General features: G+C 40.9%; 5 protein-coding genes across 12 annotated transcripts in view; 4 read left to right on the top strand and 1 right to left on the bottom strand.

Annotated features, from left to right (window-relative positions):
• The window catches only part of LOC108041035 (rab11 family-interacting protein 4B), a 48193-nt gene extending 46279 nt beyond the window's left edge, over positions 1 to 1914 (bottom strand). For all 8 annotated transcript variants that reach the window (XM_044459329.1, XM_044459330.1, XM_044459333.1 and 5 more), the window contains exon 1: positions 1242 to 1914. The gene's annotated coding sequence lies outside the window, so the exon portion shown is untranslated. The remainder of the gene's footprint in view (positions 1 to 1241) is intronic.
• A 2617-nt stretch (positions 1915 to 4531) lies between these two features.
• Positions 4532 to 6059, top strand: LOC108048853 (ORM1-like protein). The gene is made up of 3 exons (XM_017129772.2): positions 4532 to 4803; positions 4865 to 5016; positions 5796 to 6059. The coding sequence occupies exons 1-3, from the start codon at positions 4627 to 4629 to the stop codon at positions 5929 to 5931; spliced, it is 465 nt and encodes a 154-aa protein (XP_016985261.1). The 5' UTR covers positions 4532 to 4626; the 3' UTR covers positions 5932 to 6059.
• A 4077-nt stretch (positions 6060 to 10136) lies between these two features.
• On the top strand, positions 10137 to 11237 carry LOC108048851 (fibroleukin-like). The gene is made up of 3 exons (XM_017129770.2): positions 10137 to 10152; positions 10221 to 11024; positions 11087 to 11237. The coding sequence occupies exons 2-3, from the start codon at positions 10231 to 10233 to the stop codon at positions 11202 to 11204; spliced, it is 912 nt and encodes a 303-aa protein (XP_016985259.2). The 5' UTR covers positions 10137 to 10152; positions 10221 to 10230; the 3' UTR covers positions 11205 to 11237.
• Positions 11238 to 13187: 1950 nt separating this feature from the next.
• Positions 13188 to 14774, top strand: LOC108048854 (galactose mutarotase). The gene is made up of 3 exons (XM_017129774.2): positions 13188 to 13559; positions 13635 to 13736; positions 13823 to 14774. Exons 1-3 carry the CDS (start codon positions 13335 to 13337, stop codon positions 14606 to 14608), a joined length of 1113 nt encoding a protein of 370 aa, XP_016985263.1. The 5' UTR covers positions 13188 to 13334; the 3' UTR covers positions 14609 to 14774.
• Positions 14775 to 15042: 268 nt separating this feature from the next.
• LOC108048852 (galactose mutarotase) lies at positions 15043 to 16525 on the top strand. The gene has a single exon (XM_017129771.2). It carries the CDS (start codon positions 15151 to 15153, stop codon positions 16252 to 16254), a length of 1104 nt encoding a protein of 367 aa, XP_016985260.1. The 5' UTR covers positions 15043 to 15150; the 3' UTR covers positions 16255 to 16525.
• Positions 16526 to 17314: the final 789 nt, after the last annotated feature.

Genomic DNA, 17314 nt, shown 5'->3' with positions numbered 1-17314 from the left:
TATACCCTTGCAGAATTCTCTATAATAATATTCTCCAAAATTATTCCTATGATGCATTCTTAATACTCATAAAAAATCCAAACTTCCTAACTTTAAAAACACCAAAGTTATGGCATTTCGAATCGTTCAGTTATATGGCAGCTATAGGATATAGTCGGCCGATCCTTATGAAATTTGGTAGGTCGGATTGATTGGCCAAATATAAAACCTGTAGAAAATCTTAACTTTCTAACTTTACAAACACCAAAGTTATGGCATTTCCAATCGTTCAGTTATATGGCAGCTATAGGATATAGTCGGCCGATCCTTATGAAATTTGGTAGGTCGAATTGATTGGCCAAATATAAAACCCATTGAAAATCCCAGCTTCCTAACTTTACAAACACCAAAGTTATGGCATTTCCGATCAATCAGTTATATGGCAGCTATAGGATATAGTCGGCCGATCCCTATGAAATTTGGTACGTCGGATTGATTGGCCAAATATAATACCCATAGAGAGTCCCAACTTCCTAACTTAACAAACAGCAGAGTTATGGCATTTCCGATCATTCAGTTATATGGCAGCTATAGGATATAGTCGGCCGATCCCGGCCGTTCCGACTTATATACTGCGTGCAAAGGAAAGAAGGGTGTGTGCAAAGTTTCAATTCGATAGCTTTAAAACTGAGAGACTAGTTTGCGTAGAAACAGACAGACGGACAGACGGACAGACGGACAGACGGACAGACGGACATGGCTATATCAACTCAGGAGGTGATCCTGATCAAGAATATATATACTTTATAGGGTCGGAGATGCCTCCTTCACTGCGTTGCACACTTTTGACCAAAATTATAATACCCTCTGCAAGGGTATAAAAATATATATGCAAGAGAAAATAAATGTGGTTCTTGCCAAAATATAATTTATTAGTTAAGAAAGTCGAAATTCTCGTAAGTAAATACAACTATCTTTGCGCGGTCTTGAGATCAGATAAGACGAGATCATTAGGGATTATTCCCACAGAAATAATATGGAAATGTGATAAATGTTAGTAAGATTACTCGAGAGTCTTCGTATACCAGGTTTTAACTACAGAACTAAACTTCTGCTCCCCTTAACTAGTTAGCATTCCCCAATTAGTTCTGGTTATTGCGGTTTTTCCCATTTTGCTAATTCCAACATATGAGAAAAACAGTGCTTTTCAAAGTTTTGCTAATTAGCAGCCGTTTTTAAAACAGTTAGCTAAGGCCACGCACCTGTTAAAATATATTTGCGTATCCAATTGGAGCAGACGGCTGACTTCAACAGTTAGCGGGACATGAATTTGGTTAAAAACAAAAAGAAAACGAACTATTTGCACTTGGCGAAAAGCCACAACACAATTGAAAAGTGCAAACACACACACGCGAGTATAGGGAGAGAGGGAGACGGAGAGAGCCGGCGGAGCGCAACAGTTAGACTTTGCTGTTGTTGTTGCTCTGTATATGTATTTGTTGCAGAACAGGTAGTTGCACAAAATATTGCCTAAATTCAGCTATTTGTCATTTATTTAAATCAATATGGTCGCACTTTCACTCAGATTATCATTTTGTGCATATCAAAACACTTTTTGCTTTATTTTTGTGTGTAAATTGTAGTTGTACGCGTGCGTAACGTTGGCAACGTCTTTAATTTATTTTTTTAGACTGTGATTTCGGTTTTTGACAGTGGGAAATACCACCGCGCGCGCTCTATCGAAAATATTAAAGTAAAAAAAGTCCAAGTTCCGGTTTATATTTTATTTTGGGTCCTAAGTGCACAAAGTTTAGTTAATATTTCTATTAAAATTCGATTCCACGCGCGCAGCAATAACAACACACGTCCACCTGTCTTGCGATTTTTAAAAACTATTCCGTTTTTTCCGCTGCGCCACCTCCAGATTTCACGAGATTCATAGAGGTGGGGAAACATCGATGTTAACGCATCGATGTTTTCAAAACGACGGTATATCGATGTATCCACTTCTAAGAATCAAATCAAATGGTTGATGTACGCGCTACCTTCGGAGTAAGTCCCAACTACCAGCGGAGTAAGTGTCGGCCAACAATCGATAGGCCTCGGTGTCTTTAATAACGGTCGCTGTATAAAAAAGTGGTGACCAACATCTAAATAAGAAACCATATAGAGGTTTTATTTGCTCTGCCCGGGCCTCTGCCAAAGCTCTGCTGAGAGCCATGTTCGAAGCTAACTTCTTCTAACTTCGGTTTCTCAGCACTTCTAACATGTGCGAAGCAAAAGCAATAAAATGGGAAATTCTCGCACCTATCTTTAGGAATAAGAGCGACCAGTGCAGCAATAAGAATTCACCATGGCCATCGATTCAAGCTCGATTCGAACAAATGAAAAACTCGCTTTTTCCCGTTTCTCCCCTACGTGGCATCACTGGCAAAGTCACTCGAGAGAGCGGGCAGAGCAAATGAAACCTCAATATAGCTTCTTACTCTATGCTCTATGATAGAGGTTTCATTTGCTCTGCCCGCGCTCTCGAGTGACTTTGCCAGTGATGCCACGTAGGGGAAAAACGGTAAAAAGAGAGTTTTTCATTTGTTCGAATCGAGCTTCATTCGAGACCCATGGTGAATTCTTAAAGCGATGAAAAAGCGATGAAAATGCGATGAAAATGCGATGAAAAAGGGAAGAATTACTAATGAAAATGCGATGAATTACTGTTGACAATGCAATGAATTCATCACTCTTTAATCAGTAATTCATCACTCTTTAATAGGTAATTCGTCGCATTTTCATTAGTAAATGCTGATTAAAGAGTGATGAATTATTGATCAAAGAGTGATGAATTACTGATTAAAGAGTGATGAATTACTGATTAAAGAGTGATGAATTACTGATTAAAGAGTGATGAATTACTAATAAAAGAGTGATGAATTACTGCTTAAAGAGTGATGAATTACTGAAAAAAGAGTGATGAATTTTTCACTGATTATCTCCTAGGACATGCCAATGCTCAATTCATTACTAATTTGTATGAAGATTCTTCGATTAATTATCAGCAGTGATGAATTTTGGTGATTCATCGATTAAAAGGTGATGAACGGTACTGCAGGGTCTATATAGTTTCTTACTCTATGGTATGGGTAAAACGTCTCGTCAGGCAGAGCGAACCGTTGGATTATACTTAAATTCTGCTTTGCTGTTTGAAGAGAGGTGAATGCATTGAAAGTAAACAAACTGATCTTCTGCAGAGAAATCATTGAAAGAATATGGATTATTAAGGATACCATCGATTTTTATCCCATCCCTGGGCTACATTTTCCCAATAATACAAAATTTCTACAAACTAAGCCATATATAAACACATTTTTTTAATTTTATTTATGACACATCGTTGCTAAGTGTTATTTGGGTTCTTTAAAGTGCTAATTGGATTTTTAAAAGTACTTAAATATCATAAATCTATCAATATATAACCAAGGCCCGCCAAATTTTTTGAATTCAACCCCTATTTGCTGTACTCTTCAATCGCACCCAGCTCTAACGGCGGTTGCATCCTATTCCTGGTCCCTCGCACATGTTTGATCAGCTGATATTTTCACCACACCGTTCAAACACTGGCGTCGGGCCGGCGTCGAGAAATCCACGGGCAGAGCAAATGAAACCTCTATATAGTTTCCTACCATAGAGTAAGAAACTATATAGAGGTTTCATTTGCTCTGCCCGGGCCTCTGTCAAAGCTCTGCTGAGAGCCATGTTCGACGCTAACTTCTTCTAACTTCGGTTTCTCACCACTTCTAACATGTGCGAAGCACAAGCAATAGTATGGAGAGTTCTCGCACCAATCCTTAGGAATAAGAGCGACCAGTGCAGCAATAAGAATTCACCATGGGCATGGAATGAAGCTCGATTCGAACAAATGAAAAACTCTCTTTTTTTCCGTTTTTCCCCTACGTGGCATCACTGGCAAAGTCACTCGAGAGCGCAAGCAGAGCAAATGACGGCTCTATACATTATTACTCTATGTTCTTACTCTATGCCCATAGAGTAATAATGTATAGAGCCGTCATTTGCTCTGCCTGCGCTCTCGAGTGACATTGCCTGTGATGCCACCTAGGCGAAAAACGGAAAAAAAGAGAGTTTTGCAAATGTTCGAATCGAGCTTCATTCCATGCCCATGGTGAGATTCTGCAGCTGGACTGGTCGCTCTCATTCCTAAGGATTGGTGCGAAAACTCCCCATACTATTGCTTGTGCTTCGCACATGTTAGAAGTGGTGAGAAACCGAAGTTAGAAGAAGTTAGCTTCGAACATGGCTCTCAGCAGAGCTTTGGCAGAGGCCCGGGCAGAGCAAATGAAACCTCTATATAGTTTCTTACTCTATGTCATCTGTAAAAATTAAATCGCTCCGCTCAGCGCGCTGGTATGCGCTCTATAGAAATTGTGTATTCTGATCATCCCGTAAATGGATGGTGTGGATCCAGGCTAAACCACAGATTAAGTTATGGTATTTTTTATCAGATATTTGCGAATCACAATTGGTATATTTCAGCGTAATATTAGTTTGTTTCCATGGTCATACTGAACATAAATGACTTATTTATGTTATTAAAGACTGTTTCGGGGCAAAAGGTAAATAATTCAGCCGTGTGATATGACGTCCATAGCAGGAGGCCACGGCGAGGCAAATCCGAACAGCTCCTGGCTCAGTGCCCGTGGATTCTGGCTGGCCTACCTGCTGGGCCTGCTGTCGGTGCACCTGCTCTTCTTATCAGTGCCCTTCGTCAGCATTCCGTGGGCTTGGACGGCCACCAATCTTCTCCACAATGCGGTGAGTGCCCGGAATGATCGGGTGTATCCTAATCATTCAATCCTAATCGCTCTGCGCCTAGGCCCACCTCTACTTCCTGCACGTCATCAAGGGCGCTCCTTGGCTGAGCACAGAGAATGACCCCAGCCGGCGATGGACACACTGGGAGCAGATCGACGACGGCGTCCAGATGACCACCACCCGCAAGTTCCTCACCGCCGTTCCAATCGTGCTGTAAGTGCATACCTAGTTTGGGTCAGCGATGGAGGAAAGTGCCTAGATATGTGTCCCTGGGGATTTTTTAGTTACTTAAGGGGGGAGCCTGCTTTAGAAGCTTCGAGGTCTTTTTTGGGAAGAAAAGAAATATTCGATTGAAACGATTTGTTATATATTTCAACAGTCTTCTCAAACTTGTTCATTAAAATATGTGTCATATTATGCCTGGTACAAGTATTACGCATGTGTCGTGCGGCGGGAAAGATGCAGGTCGCAATTTCTATCTTGAATAGTTTGGGTAGACATTTATGCAAAAAAATTAAATTTTTTGAAGCCTCTAAAGCAGGCTTTCCCCCTAAATAAATGTAAAAATTATTAAAGGTTTAATTTAAAAAAAGAAACATAGAATAAAAATTATAGAATACTTTATTTTTGCAAAAGCTGCAAGGGTATATAAACATCTGTTAACTGAGGGGTGTTGCTACCAATTTTGCTTAGATATATTACTCGTCTTTGGCCTTAATGACAAATACAGTGCCTCTTCGAAACAGTGAACTAATGAATTCCGAGGTCTACCAAACTGTTCAATGTATGGGGCGGAAAAGTTCATTTAAACGTGCTTACCAGTACAAAGAAAAGTATTAAAAATTAAATAATTAATTAAATTAATTACTCATTAAATTCATTACCCAGTAAACGGTCTTTGAGAAAGTGCTGGCAAACAATAAGATTATTTCCATCTCTTTTTATTCATAAAATATAATGATCATAATTTTATAACGATTTTGTTTTTACAGTTTCCTACTTACTTGCTTGTACACCCGAAACAACACAGAACACTTCATAGCGAACTTTATATCCCTTGTAATAGTCACGCTACCCAAGTTGCCGCAGTTTCATGGCGTTCGATTGTTCAACATTAACAAATACTAGGAGCTGTAACATCTGATTGGATTTATTCGCCTTGAAGAAAATGTATATAACTATAATGCTGGCTATTGTACTCAATTTGTAAATCATGTAAATATTCCTAAATAAAAAAAACCTGCAGATTAAAAATATTGATTTTCTGGGGAAAAAAGATTTATTGATAGCAACGCAGTGAAGGATACGATTCCAGCCATATAAAGCGTTTATATAATTTATATTTTTTGCTCTCGGTGCGAAATAAAGATTTTATGTTGTATGGCTATTTTGCGAGTTCATATTTTACGAAAAAAATGCATTCAAACAGTCAATTCTAAATGCGCGCCCAAGTAATTGGGCCGAGTGGGCATCACTGAACTCTTATCGGTGTAGCACAAAATCATCGGTTAATTGCCCTCTTCATATAGAGTCCATCCATTCGAAACGGTTGGGATTTTTGACAAATGTGAAACTCCGATTCCCACAGACCACATCTACCCATGATACAATAACATAAGGTAGTCTCGTCGGCAAATTTTGGTACCCTACTATTAAAACAATGAGTGCGAGTGAGATGGGAACTGTTTAGTAAGTGCGAACAGAGCGACAATAGAATGTGTGGATTAACCCTTTGAGAGGCCAGGAAGGCGTAAGGATCGTGTAAAAGGACAATGTCAATACCCAGATCTCCTCAACACGTATCGAAGTTGATGATAAGAAGGACTTTGGTAAGGATATTCACCCAACAGCCTTTTTTCAGGCCCTGCATGATGGTTTCTACAAACGAATTGAACCTAGAAAATATCAATAGATTTTAAAAGTCAAAAACAACCTTTTAGTGCAGCAAAATTTATATCTGAGTATGCCAATCGACTTTTGGGTCCTTTCAACCTTCTCGTATGATTAAATAATCCTTTCCCCAAGCAAAGAGTCTTTGTTAGAACCCTTTTCAAGCCGATGGATATTTTCTAGGTTCAATTCGTTTGTAGAAACCATCATGCAGGGTCTGAAAAAAGGCTGTTGGGTGAATATCCTTACCAAAGTCCTTCTTATCATCAACTTCGATACGTGTTGAGAAGATCTGGGGGCTGACATTGTCCTTTTATACGATCCTTACGCTTTCCTGGCCTCTCAAAGCCATGGATTAGCCAGTGTGCCCTGCATTTTGCAACTGCGTGGGTCCTTTAAAATGAAGCAAAGGACTCCGAATGGGAAAAATGGCTTCTGGGCATCCTTTCCCCAATGTTGACTTTCGATTTGCATTGATCCTGCTTATTAAATTTTAATTTTTGGACACATGCAGTTGATTTTATTTTTACCTTGTAAAGTCAAACAACTTTTCCTTTATTTTAAGGCAATAAAACAATTTTAGCTATACAATTAATCATTATACCATTAAGATTATAGAGGCAAATGTGATAATTAAAAAAAAGTGGCCAAATCGATAAAGTTTTAACAAAATAGTTAATTAAAACCCAAGTGTGCCAATAATTTTGTTCAGGCAAATTTGGTCTATTCTTTGGTTTTTTATTTTTAATAAATTATTTATAAAAGATAGTTTAATGAAGTCACTTGTATTTAACATAAAACAAGAGAGAACGCCATAGTCGGGTGCCCCGACTATCAGATACCCGTTACTCAGGTAAAGGGAGTGCGAGGGAGATGGAGATAGAAATTTTGATCACGCATAACTTTTTAACGAATGGTCCGATTTGAAAAATTTCTTCTACATTTCGATAGGTATTGATAAACACAATAAAACTGCATTTTTACTTTTCCGAAATATTTAAATTTTTAAAATCGTATATAAGCGATTGTGGGCGTTAAAGGGGGCGTGGCACCATTTTGAAACAAACTTGCGCTGCGTAGGAACTCCTAGAATCTGCCTGCAAAATGCCAATCTTCTAGCTTTTATAGTTTCCGAGATCTCAGCGTTCATACGGACAGACAGACGGACAGACAGACGGACAGACGGACATGGCTATATCAACTCGGCTTGTGACCCTGATCAAGAATATATATACTTTATAGGGTCGGAAACGCTTCCTTCTAGCTGTTACATACTTTTGCACGAATACAATATACCCTTTTACTCTACGAGTAACGGGTATAATTAATGATTCTATCTAAAAATATTTTGTTTTATTTTAATATCAGCATATGTGCCTTGCTGTGCCAATAATTAAGTTTGTCACTGTATATACTGCGTGCAAAGGAATGAAGAATGTGTGCAAAGTTTCAATTTGATATCTTTAAAACTGAGAGACTAGTTCGCGTAGAAACAAACAGACGGACATGCTTATATCAACACAGGACGCGATCCTTATCAAATATTATATACTTCATTGCGTTGCACACTTTTGACCAAAATTATAATACCTTCTGCAAGGGTATAATTAATGAATCAGAGAATCTATTAGACGGAATTTGGAGTCCTCGTGACCGATCTTGCTAATGGCAGTTTTAGTACAGAATACTTTCCTTAGAAATTTTAGTGTCCAAATATTTATAATGCCATTTCCAATAAGCCCGTCTGAGTAAAACTCTTTACTTTACCAATTTCCCTATAGCAGTGGGCATTTCATTAGCTAACATTGTATTTAATTTTGCGTTATTATCAATTTTATTGGTGGAAAAACTCAATTTTACTTTTACTTTTCTATTCTTTTTCGATTTGTTTACTTTAATCGGCTGCTCTTGCTACAGCGGTGTTTCGCAATCACTCTTTTAAGCAAAAGTGTATGGACAACATATGACAAATATAATAAAGTGGTATAGTCGGAGAAAAAATAGCTGCAATGATTGAGCCCAAAATCTACATAGTGTCATAATGACATATCCCTAAAAACGGTCATTATACATTACGTACTCTTAAAATTAATCATCTTTAAAACTAAGAGTGGCTTCAGAATTAGCATTGAGCAAAACATTAGTGAAAACATTAGATTAACACAATTCTGACAAACTATTATTAATAATAAATTTATTCATTTTTGAAATTTGTTTCTCTTTGCCTAGGTTATTCTACTTCAATATACGCCATCATGTATCAAGAAAAGGAAAGGTACTACTTCAGTCAGAGGTGGAGAAACATCGATGTTTGCGATGTTTTTAGGAAAAACATCGATGTTTAGAAAAAAAAATTTTTTTATCCCAGTTTAATTTTATTTAATGTTGGTTTTTGTTTCAAAACAACAGTTTGTCAACGACGGAAGATGAAAGTCGAGTGCGACGGCCGGATATAAGTTGTCCAGCTTTAAGCCTAGTATCCAGATCGACAAACGATTACGCTAGCGTAAAAACTTTAATCTTTCCAGTGTGACCAAAATTTTGAGAGTTCATCAGATTTAAGCGTGCTACGGTCGTACTGTCAATCAGCTGGGTTTGTTGACAAGCAGTTAAAATTCAAAAATCATATTTGCGGGAAAGAGCCTTTAAAAGATATTATCAAATACCTTGGCAAGACAAGTCTGCCGGTGTACAAAGAAATTAAAAAACAATACAATTTAAATTTAACAGTTGTTTTTTTTAATTTACTGATAATTATTTGCTAATTTAAAGTTCATAGCTGCACTTTTATTGTGTTTTTTCGTATATCCTGGACCTAAAAAACATTTTGCTCTGACAAGTGGCACCCCAGATAGTATTAATGTTATTTTGTCCTCACATGTAAACTCCTGCAATCGACTTTTGCGAGTTTTTTGAGTTTTTCCCTCCATTTTATAAAATGTTCAGTGAGAAGCGCACGCCAAAAGATTAAATTTTTTAATTTTTTCGCTAGGGTTTACCCAAAGTTCATTTCAGCAGCAACGCTATGAAATTGTCTGGTATTTTTTTCGTCGAGCTGAGTACCGACGTGAAAAAAAGGCCCGACGAAAAGTGAACGCCAGCTGTTTGCCTCTCCCTCTCTCGCATGACTGGCGTACGGTTTTCGTTGATCTGGATACTAGGCTTTAAATATAATTCAAATGAGGTTGGCTTGCCAAACATCGATGTTAGCGATGTTCTCAAAACATCGATGACATCGATTTTAACATCGATGTGTCTCCACCTCCAACTTTAATGCTCTTTTTTTGCTGATCATGATGGAAGAATTGTAGAATAATGATTACCCAATGATTAGCACAAGAATTTCGTATGAAATTCATCAGTGATCAGTGATCATGTTGTACTGCTGAACGCGGCTATTGATGTTTCAGTCTTGGTCACACTTAGAAATATTTTTCTTATCTCATTTTTTATTTAGCGGTAAATAAACACCTCATTATATTTTCACATTGACTACTGATATTTGTATTCGTTTGCTATCTTATCAGTGTTTACAACATGGAAAATCGGGAATTATTTTATAGTAAATCCAAATTACTAAAATATCTGAACAAAAATATTGAAGAGTGTATCAATAAAAAAAATCCGTTTTTACGAATAGATAAATCATACAATATCAACGTAGCGTTAAATAAAAATGGAATGAAGATAGACATATCAGAACAAGAATTGTCTCGGACAACGGAAAGCTATCTTGAGCATGCCCAAAAAAAGATAGAAAACTTTCAAAAAACAATTGCCGCACAAAATACCGAAATTTCGAATCTAAAAGATGAAATTTATAAATTAGAATATAGTGCAAAGGAAAACGATAAACATCTGAAAGACAAGATTGCCCTGCTGGAATACAAAGACAGGACAGAAGTCCGCAGTCCCAAGGTGCTGAGTAGTATAGATGCCCCCTCAAATAGCTCTGGTTGGACTGTTATTCAGTGTCGTAAAACAGGGCGAATTGATTTTATTACCGAGAGCTACTTATACAATGTCGGCTTTGGTGACGCGAACGATGGTTATTGGATCGGTTGCGAGAAATTGCACGGGTTTACGAAAACCCAAAGACATGAACTTTATATTGAGCTTGCGGACTCCAATGGAAGAAAATACTTTGCCCGGTACAATAACTTTGTAATAGGCAGTTTAGAAGAGAAGTATAGACTTAAGTCACTGGGAGAATACTCAGGAGACGCCGGCGATGCTTTGCGAGACCATGAAAATAATAACTTCGAGTTCTATAACAATTGGAAAGGCGTTTACAAATCATTTTCGTGGTGGACTGCTCCAGGTTTTAAGTGGTAAGAATATTTTTTATAAAATATATTATGTACATTTTGTATGTCAAATGGTTCTTTTACAGTAATTTGAATGGGAACTACAACATATCGAAGTCCAATTCGGAACCAATAGGATTTTGGTGGGGTGAAATATCTTCCCTAAAATATTGTAAAATGAGCATTAGACCAACAAAAGAGTAAATTAAATGTTATATTAACAGGGTTCTTTTCTTATTTCCTCCGGTTTTTATATTCCTTGCAGAACATATTATAATTTCAGTAGGATGTTTACAACGCAGAGAGAGCAGACAGTATTTATTATACCCGTTACTCGTAGAGTAAAAGGGTATATTGTATTCGTGCAAAAGTATGTAACAGGTAGAAGGAAGCGTTTCCGACCCTATGAAGTATATATATTCTTGATCAGGGTCACTAGCCGAGTCGATATAGCCATGTCCGTCTGTCCGTCTGTCCGTCCGTATGAACGCTGAGATCTCGGAAACTATAAAAGCTAGAAGATTGGCATTTTGCATGCAGGTTCTAGGAGTTCCTACGCAGCGCAAGTTTGTTTAAAAGGTGCCACGCCCCCTTTAACGCCCACAATCGCTTATATACGATTTTAAAAATTTAAATATTTCGGAAAAGTAAAAATGCAGTTTTATTGTGTTTATCAATACCTATCGAAATGTAGAAGAAATTTTTCAAATCGGACCATTCGTTAAAAAGTTATGCGTGATCAAAGTTTCTATCTCCATCTCCCTCGCACTCCCTTTACCTGAGTAACGGGTATCTGATAGTCGGGGCACCCGACTATAGCGTTCTCTCTTGTTTTTTGATCAGTTGCTACGAAAGGTATATTCTCAGTTATATAGTGACATATTCACATATCCACTTATGTACTAAGAAATAAGAATCTGCAGCGTAGGCGATCCCACGCTGAACCAATGTAAGCAACCACATCCGGAGCAGGCGATGCTGCATCCCAATAACATAAACAATTCTTGCAATGACTAAGTCCCGCTCTCTGAGTGGCACTCTTATTCTCAAATTATTATGTACAATCAATATCCCAAGCCGGCGATCTCGCTCGTCAACTTATGTAAACAAAGGGCAGCACAAGTAATATTTTTGTCACAAGAATTTAGTCTTAACCTGAGATCTATCGAATAAAGACGTGAAACTAATTCTTCGGTTTTTAATTCAACTTGGCGTTGTCCTTAGTCAACTGACGAGACATTAGTTCGACTCAACAAAATACAAACACTTAACTATATAGCTATCTGGGTGAAACTTTTACAACAATCTTTTTAAATACATGTAGTGAATAAGACGGAACGGGACGGATCGGATAAATATATAAAATTGCTGCCATAAGTTCAATCGGAAAATGCACTGAAAACAAGAAAGACAGAAAGATCGTCCGATTTTTATAAAAGTAACTTTTTTCAAAGTCACTTTTTTTTCCTATGGGAGCAATATAAAATAGTAGGCCAATTCTGCCGTTCCGACTTATGTATTACTACCTACAACAGAACGAAGACTTTTTGCCATGTTTTGTTAAAATAGCTTTAATAGCTGATCAAGAATATATGTACATATTTGTGGGGTCGAAACAAGTCCCTTTCACTGCGTTGCCAACATTTGACTTACAATTTAATACCCTCTGCAAGGGTTTGTTTATTTTGTTTAAAACTGCAATATTACAATACTAATTAATTGTAGATTAACAATGAACCCTTATTGTATTCGTTGATAGTTATGTAACAGAAAGCGTTTCGTTATCAGGATCATCAGGCGATCTTTGAGCTTCAAAGTCTCGGACACTATAAAAGCTAGATATTATAAATTGATTGCACAAATATCGAAAAATCTGAGGCACAAGAATTTCGTATTGTCTTAATAAATTTGTATTGAAAATCCCTTGGCATTTAGTAATTATCTTATTGGTCGGACTAACCATAGCGTTAGGGGGTATCTCATAGTTGGGGCACTCGAATGTTTTCTTCGCTGTCAGTCGCGCCCCCTGAGACTGTATATATTCTACTTGATTACGTTTACAGGGCAGGCTGTCTCCCCCCTTCGATAATTTTGACCGCCGGCCTCTTGTGGGCGGGTGAAATTGCTTGGGTTGGGCCGAGCAATCGAGTTCTGACAAGCTGATTGCCCGGTTTGACTTTGAGGGAGAAGCTCGCGACCCGAACGACTTTGGCTAGCTATAATCAGTAGTGAAATAGATGTAAACAGAGGTGTGCCGGATCGGCGCCATACAGATAGCCTGGTAGTTGCTGTCAACCGTTTAAAGGGGAAGGAACGAAACCAAGACCCACCGAGATGTCGATTACCCTAGAGGAGGAGATCTTCGGCCTGGCCGTGAATCCGTTCACCAAATCACCGGAAATGGTGCGCCGGTTCACGCTGAAGAACTCCAAGGGCATGTCCGTTTCGGTGATCCAACTGGGGGCCATCATCCAGAGCGTCTGTTTGCCGGATGCCTACAAGAAGGTGGACGATGTGTGCCTGGGGTTCGACGACATCGCCAGTTACGTGGCAAACAAGGTGTTTTTAAATCAAACATAGAGCGTTGCAAACAGTGTTTCAATAATCCATCATTTATAATGGTATTCTAACAAGGGCGCCTACATCGGAGGAACCCTCGGACGAGTGGCCAACCGGGTGGCCAACGGGGAGTACACGGTGAACGACACAAAGGTCGCGGTGACCAAGAACATAGAGGTAGATACTATCTGCGTTCGGGTTCTGTTGTTCCACGAACCCAAAACCAAACAAGCGCAATTAATATAAAAGTTTTCAACTTTCAGGACAAATTCCAGCTGCACGGCGGATTCGTGGGATTCGACAGCGTCATCTGGGAGGTGGTCCAGAAGACGTCCGAGGGGGTGGTCTTCCGGCACGTGTCGCCCCACGGACACGAGGGCTATCCGGGCAAGCTGACGGCGCTGATCACCTACCAGCTGGACAATGAGAACCGGCTGTGGGTCAGGTACGAGGCGACCACAGACCGCTCCACGATGGTCAACCTGTCGAGCCACGCCTACTTCAACCTGGCGGGCCATGGATCCGGAGCCAAGGGTCTGGCGGAGCACACGGTGGAGATTGCCGCCGATCACATCGTGGACACGGACGAGTTGCAGATCCCCACCGGGAAGCTGACCGAAGTGGACGACACCGTCTTCGATCTCAGGTTGCCGGTCCTGCTGCGCGATCGCCTGATGCAGTTCGAGGACCGACAGATCAAGGGCTACGACAACTGCTTCGTGGTCAACGGGGGACAGGTGCAGAAGGCCGTCGCCAAGGTGGCCAAGCTGGTGCATCCGCCCAGTTGCCGCGTGCTGGAGGTCTGGACCGACCAGCCCGGCATGCAGTTCTACACCGCGAATAACATTGGGTCGGTGGTTGGCAAACAGTGCACTCGGTATGTGAGGCACGGCTCTTTTTGCGTGGAGACGGAGAAGTTCCCCGATGCCATGAACCACCCGGAGTTCCCGTCGATCGGTCTCGAGCCCAACGAGAAGTACCGGCACGATGTCCTGTACTGGTTCAAGGTCGAGGAGTCCTGGAAGTGCTGCTGCAACAACGAGCAGTGAGCGTGAGCGTGATCGTGATCTCCCGTAAATAAAGCTTGACTATTCCCCTCGGTTTCAACCCCAAAGGTTGTTGTATTTTTAGGAATTTGGATAAACAAATTTATTTTTGTGCGGGAGGTAATGCCAATGGTATATAAAAACAATAAATACATTTATTTTAAATATATACATTTTTTTTATACGAATACTTACAAAAAAGAACATTCCTAATCAAAACGCTGATGTTCAGAAAACGGAAAAAAAAACTTTTGGTCTTCAAAATCCTCACCTATTTGCGTTTTGGAAATAGATCTATAAAATCTACCTGCCCAGTTTAAATCGGTTTTAAGTGGCCAAGAACAAAGGTTTAAACTTTAAAGTAAGCGGGATTCGTTTTATGATAACTGAGAATAGATTGCCTCGATCTGTCTATCAGTAAAGTGTGTGTGCTTTTTGAAAACCTTTAAGTCCTTCGCAAAAGCAACACAGTCTAAATTCCAGTTATCCCCTTTAGGCATTTGGCAAAATCCCCCAATCCCAGCGAGCCCTGCATCCACTTCAGGATGGTGCGAGTGATCGAGGACATGTTCGGCATCGCCGTCAACCCGATGACCCAGAAGACAGACCGGGTCCGGCGCTTCACGCTGAGCACGGAGCGCGGCATGTCGGTGTCGATCCTGACGCTGGGCGCCGTCATCCAGGCGCTGAAGGTGCCCGACTTCAACGGCAAGCTGGAGGACGTGTGCCTGGGCTACGACGACGTGGCGGGCTACTACCGCAACCAGCCGTACTACTTCGGGGCCACCACGGGCCGGGTGGCCAACAGGATTGCCCGCGGGCGCTTCCAGCTCTGCGGCAAGGAGGTGAGCGTGAGCCGGAACGTGTGGGACCGGCACCACCTGCACGGCGGGTTCGTGGGCTTCGACAGCGTCATCTGGGACGTGGTGGGCGTGCACAAGGACGGGATCACCCTGCAGCACATCTCGCCAGACGGCCACGAGGGCTACCCGGGCGAGCTGACCACCAACATTAACTTCTCGCTGAACGAGACGGGCTGCTTCGGGATGCGGATCGAGGCGCGGACGAAGGCCACCACGGCGGTGAACCTCTCGAACCACAGCTACTTCAACCTGGCCGGCCATGGGGCGGGCCGGGAGGCGCTCTACCAGCACATGCTGATGATCAAGGCCCAGAAGATCGTGGACGTGGACCAGGAGCTCCTCCCCACCGGCAAGCTGATGCGCGTGCGCACCACGCCGTACGACTTCTCCAGCCTGGTCAGCCTGGGCAAGCGACTCAACCAGGTGTCCACCTGCCCGCTGGGCGGCTTCGACAACAACTTCTGCGTGGACGTCTCGCCCAACCGGGTGCAGTTGGTGGCCCGCGTGGTGCACCCGTGCAGTGGCCGGTTCATGGAGGTGCACACCAACCAGCCGGGCCTCCAGTTCACCACGGCCAACAATCTGCCGGACGAGGATTGCGGCGACATCCCGAACGTGGGCAAGGACGGGGCCCACTACGTCCGCCAGGGCGCCTTCACCCTGCAGACGCACAAGTACCCGGACGCCATGAACCACTGCGACTTCCCCACGATCGTGCTCAATCCCGGCCAGCTGTACGACCACCAGGTGGTCTATCGCTTCGGCGCCTGCCCCAAGCGCGTTTAGATGGAGCGGTAGGAATGGAACATTCCTGGGGAATGGAAGCCCCTCCAAGAGAGGAACGGCAGGCAAAATTGCTCCTTCCATTTTGCCATTCTGAAATTTAATTAAAAGTGTGATTGTCAGGGCTAGTCATAGCTTTTGAAACCATATGGACACCTTAAATGATTAACGGCCAAAATGCAAATAATGCCTTTTATATATAAGGGCTTTTCGATTTGGATTCTTGTCCCAGTCTTCACAATTCAATAAACTTACTTTTCTTTTATTCAAAGTATTGCTCAGCATGAGTAAACTTATCTGATTTTAATTATTTTAGTTAAAGCCCGATTTCAGTTTGAGCTAAACGATATCCATTCCAAGGAAATCAAAAAATAACAGTTTTAATAGGTCAGTTCCCTTAGTTGTTTAGTTATAATCAGATCATTTTAAGTTATTCACAACCTTTTTGCAAGTCAGTTTTCCCAACATATGGTAAGCAACTAAATTGGAAACAAAAACTCAGGAAAGCCAAAGACTGAGTCCTACTGCACTGGATTACACATAGTAAAGTTGTGAACTGAATGCTCTTCGGGACATTTTCTTTTCAGATGGTCGAAAGCAAGAAACGCAAGTTTGGCCTGTGGCTAAAGTAGCCACCACCAGGAGTAAAATTGACGACCTTGTCGTGCTGAGATCCAAATTCGGATCCGTCAGCAAGAAACTCCTTTCTCATACGAACATGTTCACACGAAATGTTTTTCAAATAAGGTATGATACAAAAACATATAGATACATTGTGTCTATGGCCTCCTTAAAAATGTCGTTGAAGGAAGTAGCAGAATTAAGTGGAGTTTTAAGAACATGTAGCAGGATCGCAAAGTTTTTTAAAAGTAGGAATAAGATGTTAGCCTGGAAAAAAGGTTAAACGAGTTAAGCCCCACACAATGGAGAAAACTTTTAAAGAACTTGAGCGATTTTGACTACGAGGAAACGGAATTGATACATAAACTTAAACTTTGTCTTAAATGCTATTTTGATACAAGTTTTTTCGCACATAAAAAAAACCAAATTGCACTCTTCATAT

Source organism: Drosophila rhopaloa, unplaced genomic scaffold (genome assembly GCF_018152115.1).
Source record: "Drosophila rhopaloa isolate 14029-0021.01 unplaced genomic scaffold, ASM1815211v1 contig_191, whole genome shotgun sequence".
In the NCBI taxonomy this organism is placed as follows: domain Eukaryota; kingdom Metazoa; phylum Arthropoda; class Insecta; order Diptera; family Drosophilidae; genus Drosophila; species Drosophila rhopaloa.
The sequence above is the reverse complement of the archived record's forward strand: the minus strand, read 5'-3'. Positions and strand labels throughout refer to the sequence as shown.

Coding starts and splice junctions, on each gene's coding strand:
- LOC108048854 (XM_017129774.2), top strand. CDS start 13,335: ATGTCGATTACCCTAGAGGAGGAGATCTTCGGCCTGGCCGTGAATCCG. Junction 13,560..13,634: donor CCAGTTACGTGGCAAACAAG/GTGTTTTTAAAT, acceptor TATTCTAACAAG/GGCGCCTACATCGGAGGAAC. Junction 13,737..13,822: donor CGGTGACCAAGAACATAGAG/GTAGATACTATC, acceptor TTCAACTTTCAG/GACAAATTCCAGCTGCACGG.
- LOC108048853 (XM_017129772.2), top strand. CDS start 4,627: ATGACGTCCATAGCAGGAGGCCACGGCGAGGCAAATCCGAACAGCTCC. Junction 4,804..4,864: donor CCAATCTTCTCCACAATGCG/GTGAGTGCCCGG, acceptor CTCTGCGCCTAG/GCCCACCTCTACTTCCTGCA. Junction 5,017..5,795: donor ACCGCCGTTCCAATCGTGCT/GTAAGTGCATAC, acceptor TTGTTTTTACAG/TTTCCTACTTACTTGCTTGT.
- LOC108048851 (XM_017129770.2), top strand. CDS start 10,231: ATGGAAAATCGGGAATTATTTTATAGTAAATCCAAATTACTAAAATAT. Junction 11,025..11,086: donor ACTGCTCCAGGTTTTAAGTG/GTAAGAATATTT, acceptor GTTCTTTTACAG/TAATTTGAATGGGAACTACA.
- LOC108048852 (XM_017129771.2), top strand. CDS start 15,151: ATGGTGCGAGTGATCGAGGACATGTTCGGCATCGCCGTCAACCCGATG.